Source organism: Procambarus clarkii, chromosome 79 (genome assembly GCF_040958095.1).
Source record: "Procambarus clarkii isolate CNS0578487 chromosome 79, FALCON_Pclarkii_2.0, whole genome shotgun sequence".
In the NCBI taxonomy this organism is placed as follows: domain Eukaryota; kingdom Metazoa; phylum Arthropoda; class Malacostraca; order Decapoda; family Cambaridae; genus Procambarus; species Procambarus clarkii.
Window position 1 is genome coordinate 8,090,936 of NC_091228.1, and position 6,142 is coordinate 8,097,077.

The 6,142-nt window shown below is 44.0% G+C and overlaps 1 protein-coding gene across 1 annotated transcript in view; it reads right to left on the reverse strand.

The window, feature by feature from the left end:
- The window catches only part of LOC138357649 (circumsporozoite protein-like), a 61,753-nt gene extending 61,599 nt beyond the window's left edge, over positions 1-154 (reverse strand). Inside the window, exon 1 of the mRNA XM_069314652.1 lies at positions 1-154. This exon is cut by the window's left edge and continues 448 nt beyond it. Within this exon, the coding sequence (XP_069170753.1) occupies positions 1-154 (154 nt within the window).
- Between the last annotated feature and the right edge of the window lie 5,988 nt (positions 155-6,142).

Genomic DNA, 6,142 nt, shown 5'->3' on the forward strand with positions numbered 1-6,142 from the left:
CCCCGTGACTGGCTTGCTGACGCATGCCCCCACCCCCGTGGCTGGCTTGCTGACGCATGCCCCACCCCCGTGGCTGGCTTGCTGATGCATGCCCCACCCCCGTGGCTGGCTTGCTGACGCATGCCCTACCCCCGTGACTGGCTTGCTGACGCATGCCCTACCCCCGTGGCTGGCTTGCTGACGCATGCCCTACCCCTCCCTCCCCATACAACACATCACCCAGGATACGACGTCCGACTCTTCTTCCTTTCCGCCTTTTCTTCCTTTCCGCCTTTCACCTCTCGTCTCAATTATTATGTTTGCTCAAGGTGAGCCCCGGGGACCACCTCAACCTGATCACCCTGGGTGAGGGGAGGGTTAGAGAGACGGGGGAGAGAGAGGGGAGAGCGAGATGGGAGGGGAGGTATACGGAGTAGGAGGAGGGGACGATAGTGGGAGGCAATGGGTAAAAATCGGGAATTATGATAAGTTCGCAGACAGGCTGTTAATTGCATTAGTTTCGGAGGCTCGCGTCCCGTATACAAAGTCATTAGAACTTATTGTTTCCCCTTGAGATATTGGCATGATAAGACGGACACACACAAGGTTTTCTCCTTTCCACTCCAGAACCCAATATTTGATGTCTCTTTCTGTCTGACTCTCTCTTTCTCTGTCTCTCTCTTTATCTTTGTCTCTCTTGCTTTTTTTTTCTCTCTCTTGCTCTCTTTTTTCTCTTTCTCTCTCTCTGTCTCTCTCTGTCTCTCTCTCTGTCTCTCTCTCTGTCTCTCTGTCTCTCTCTGTCTCTCTCTCTGTCTCTCTCTCTCTCTCTCTCTCTCTCTCTCTCTCTCTCTCTCTCTCTCTCTCTCTCTCTCTCTCTCTCTCTCTCTCTCTCTCTCTCTCTCTCTCAAACCAAGGCTAGGGGTTCATGATGAATGTCAATGGTGTTCCCATTGACGCTTCAAGCTAAAAGTAGTCAATATTGAACATTGACTCATCTGAAGCCGTATCCGCAGAAACTCGTGTATTTGATGAGCCAATTACTTGTATACGTTAGTGAGTGATCAACTTTTAATGAGTGCAAGGTTTCAACCACGTTAATGACAGGATGAAGCTGGAACCAAGTTTGAAGCAAAGTGAATGCATTTTTTACGTATTAACGTGTTAAGTGAACAAACTCCTAATGAACCTTAATAGGACGGAGGGAATTATCATTGGGAAGCGCCATGCTATGACGACTATTTAGCACTGGGAAGGGGTCAGGATTTGGGATGGGACGGGCGGAGAGAATGGTGTATAACCTCTTGGACGGTCGGGGATTGACCGCCGATCTGCATGAAGCGAGACCGTAGCTCTACCGTCCTAAGTGGTTGGGCTGCCTTCCTAGGATTGAACGATAGATGATGGAAGGATGATGTTGGCAATGACACATGCAGCATGAGGCTATTGATGGCTGAGCGTCTTGTGTTATAGTCGCCAACTTCTGTCTGCCCACGAATGTTTGAATCGTGAGAACATTGGCGTTGAAGGTAACATTGAGACGATGGGCATATGTCCGGTGTTGAAGACTGTGATGTGGACGAGTCCAATCGGACTGGGTCAAGACTGGAGATGAGCCGCATTTACGTGGGGTTCTCTACGTGTCCGGAATTCGAATAAGTACGGATAAATGATGGAGCAGGACACCGAAGAGTGTGGTGCATCTCGCAAGATGAGTCAACTTGTGTTCCTTAAAGATCTTACAGCTTCCTTTGACGAGAAGGGATTATAAACGCGATTGGCATTCAAGTTGCTTATCTTGCATGTTTAACACATGCAATGGTCTTTGAAAAGTTGGATTTCATTCACAGGATTTCAACTTCATCACTGAACTCAAGATTTTGGGTATTTATTTGTACTCACCTAGTTGTGTTTGCGGGGGTTGAGCTCTGGCTCTTTGGTCCCGCCTCTCAACCGTCAATCAACAGGTGTACAGATTCATGAGCCTATCGGGCTCTGTCATATCTACACTTGAAACTGTGTATGGAGTCAGCCTCCACCACATCACTTCCTAATGCATTCCATTTGTCAACCACTCTGACACTAAAAAAGTTCTTTCTAATATCTCTGTGTCTCTCTTGTATACCTGTGTCGGTGTTCTCTCAGTAGATGTAACTTGCAGTCGTCAACCCAAGGTACTCACTGTTGCAAGTTAATGAGAAATGCCCACGTTGCAGTAGATACTCTCTTCCCGTGCAGGCGATGAGTCACAATAACGTGGCTGAAGTATGCTGACCAGACCACACACTAGAAGGTGAAGGGATGACGACGTGGTCCAGGACGGACCGAAACGTCGTCGTCCTTTCACCTTCTAGTGTGTGGTCTGGTCAACATACTCCCTTCTCATTTTTGAGGTTAAATTACCTTCATCAGCAAATGTACGAGTATCAGGGATGAGCTGTAATAGTCTACAATATGTAACTATTTTTTTGTAATGTCTCTGAATGATAAGTTATATTTTCGAATTGTTTTTACCTCCACTGTATAGAAAACGGCTATTATTTCTGATAAATTTGTTTGGACCTATTTGTCAGAAAATCTAAAGATGGATATCTTCATGATACCCGAAGGCTGCCGAGTTAGGCAACAATGTGTTATCTCTAGGTAAGGAGTCGGTGGCCTGCAAGTATCTTCAAGATATCTTCCTTAAGCTGTCTTAGGCTAAGGTCAAAGCAAAGTTTGAGGTAGGAATAATATCCATTTTCTATGAACAAATCCACAAGGCCGTGACGAGGATTCGAACCTGCGTCCGGGAGCATCCCAGACACTGCCTTAATCGACTGAGCTACGACAGGTCTATTTTCTATATTTTCGAGGCATAAAAAATCGGAAAATAACTATTCCAAGATACAAAAAATTGTGTTTACTTACGTTATTGAATAAGACATTCCACGAGAAGGAACTATTTCACTGCCCTCAGGTATACTGTGCGAGAGAAATTCTGTGCCATTGGGAACTACCCATTAAGACTTTCTGAAGGTTGTCCCTGAAATACCTAATTTTAAATTTGTAGTCTAAGATGCAATATTCGATCAAAGGCTCCTGCAATGTCCCGTGCAAAAAAAAATGCTGATCTTGAGAGTCATTAAGTGAATGATGCCATTTAGTTGAGTGGTTTAACAAGGTATCAAACGATGACCATGAGAACGACCTCGCTGACTCTGTCTTCTTTCTCTCAAACTCGTGGAGTATGTGGGAGGGGAGGAGGGAGGGGTGTGGGATGAAGATAGATGTGGAAGGGTGAGAAGGATAGAGGGAGGTTGAAGTGGCTGACGACCATTGGAAAGTCAATGTTTCATCTGGTATCTATATGAAATGTGACGAGCATCGCTTCATTGTTTAATGTTCCTTTTCCATTATATTCCCTTATCTCACTCAAAGTCCAATTATCCTTATGTCGGAGAATTCTTCCTTGGTCATCTCTTTATCCTTTTTTATCCTGCCTTTACTCACCCTTTGCAACTTTGCATTCACTTTCACCTCCCTTGCATTTCATCCTCCTATTTCTCTCCTATTCCTATCCGCACAATCGGCCTGCCGCCTCTTCTGTGCCGGAGGAGGAGGAGGAAAAGTGGTGATGGAGATCAAATTGAATCATAAATCGCCTCCCTTATATATCAGGTCTGAGAGAGCTGCAGTTTACCTGGAGACGATTGTTGAGCAGTCTGTATTACCGTCCGTTCCTGTGTTGTTGTGTCGTGGAGGAGGTGAGGTGGCCCTTGAGGGTGAGGTGGGCCTTGAGGGCGAGGTGGGCAGCCCTTGAGGGTAAGACAGGTGGCCCTTGAATGTGAGGCAGGTGACCCTTGAATGTGAAGCAGGAAACCCTTGAGGGTAAGACAGGTGGCCCTTGAATGTGAAGCAGGTGGCCCTTGAATGAGACACAGGTGGCCCTTAAGGGTAAGACAGGTTGTTACTTGAGGGGTGAGAAACTTGGAACTTAAGGGTTTATCATCATCTTAATTGACAAAAACTAATTACAATTTTGCCTCATCTGAGGAATTCAATTAAGTCTTATTAGTGAGGATACTTCTGGTATTCACTTAAGAGTAAGACAGGTGACACTTAAGGGCAAGACGGGGGGTGGTAGGGTGGTACTTGAGGGTAAGGAAGGTGCACTTGAGTGCTTGCTTGCCAGTACTACCCTCAAGGGTGCAGAAGCAATATGTCAGTCACATACACGCCCACGCCTAGAGCTCTAGGTATGTCTTCATTTAGTAAATATTGAGGATTTTTGTATTTTCGTGTTTGGTCACAGCAACTTGTACCCATAAGTATTTTCCTCTCTCTCTTCTGTGTTTGATTAATCACGAACAACAACGTTTACGCTTAACGAGAGTGTGTGTGTGTGTGTGTGTGTGTGTGTGTGTGTGTGTGTGTGTGTGTGTGTGTGTGTGTGTGTGTGTGTGTGTCTTCATTTACACAAGTAATTGAACTCTCATAAATGAGCAAGTATAACAGAACCCAAGTTCTTCAGCATTACCATATCAGTTGACATTTCTTTCAAGCAATGGTTCCCACCCACCTGATCTTGATTACAATATATATATATATATATATATATATATATATATATATATATATATATATATATATATATATATATATATATATAATTTATCAGAGACTCATTCCTGTCTCTTTTCTGTCGTAGTAGGAGAGAGAGTTCCTTCAGTCGTTCCTCTCAGGTCTGGAACTAGTTAAGAAAAACATCTGAACGACCAACACCTTAAGACTCCTTCTTTACCATCGATAAACTGCGCATATAAATATCCGTCTTGACACTCCTGCCTGCCGCTGTTGGACACCTTGTTATACACGTATGATGGAGCTTGTGTGCTGGTGTATACACGTGTATGTGTCCGATTGTGCATGTGTCTTCGAGTCTCCCCTGTATGTGCATGCAGGAGAATGAGTACGCTATTGCGTATGTGATTCCATGTTGGTTGTATAATGTATGTATTCACGTGTCCAAGCATCTGACTGAAGTGTATATACGTAATACATAATTGTTAGTATATGGGATGATTTGTTTTGCCCATCTAGGGTGATAGTATGAGGCGTGATTAGGTCATTAGGGTCACGGCTGACCGGGTTGATTTAAGACCAGGTCCAGCATATCCAACCAAAGCCGGTTGTCAAACCCATCCTCTTCCTGGTGGAAGGGATGACGATTATTGTCTGGGAACGTTGTGCTCTTCCCTGCAGACGAGGAGTCACAATAACGTGGCTAAAGTATGTTGACCAGACCACACACTAGAAGGTGAAGGGACGACGACGTTTTGGTCCGTCCTGGACCATTCTTAAGTCGAAGAAGTCGAAGGCAGTGACATAATGTGAAGAGTTATGCATTTTTTGCATTGGATGACGGAGGTATAACGGATATACCAACATCGACTTGAGAATGGTCCAGGACGGACCGAAACGTCGTCGTCCCTTCACCTTCTAGTGTGTGGTCTGGTCAACAATCAGCTCTTCCCTGAACCCCGAGGAGTTAAACTGGCCGTTCAAGGACATGAAGCATTTATGGTTTAATATGTTGCAATAAGTGAAAGAAAAGTCAAGTGAGAAATATTAAGGAATCATCTACTTTAAGTATCATGAATGACTCAGGATCAGAATTAAAAAGTTGGGCTGTACTTAATGTGAAGACTTGTGCATTTTTTGCATTGAATGACGAAGGTATAACTGTTATACCAACTCGACAGACAGGCAAGACAAGGGGGAGATGATTATTAGAAATAACTGAAGTAAATTGCTAACTTTCCTTTCAAGGCTTGCATGGAACAAATTATCATTTAATACAATAGAAACAGGATCGATATATGTTTCAAACAAAGCCGAGACAAGTATATTCGAATGAGTTGTGTTGGATATATATATATAAGCTGCCTCGGATGATCCACTTAAAACCTTCAGCAGTTTCCTATATTCTAAAGTTCCTATATTTTAAATAATAATAATAATGTTTATAAAATAATAATAGCCAGCCTCTGGCTAGTGGGTGGACAGGTGAGCCTCCATATCCTCTCACAGGTGAAACACAATATCTAGTTTCCCAGTTGGTTGTGCAACAGGAGGCCGCTGCTCATCTCACGCTTTTAACATGAACAAGACTTAGTGGAAGGAA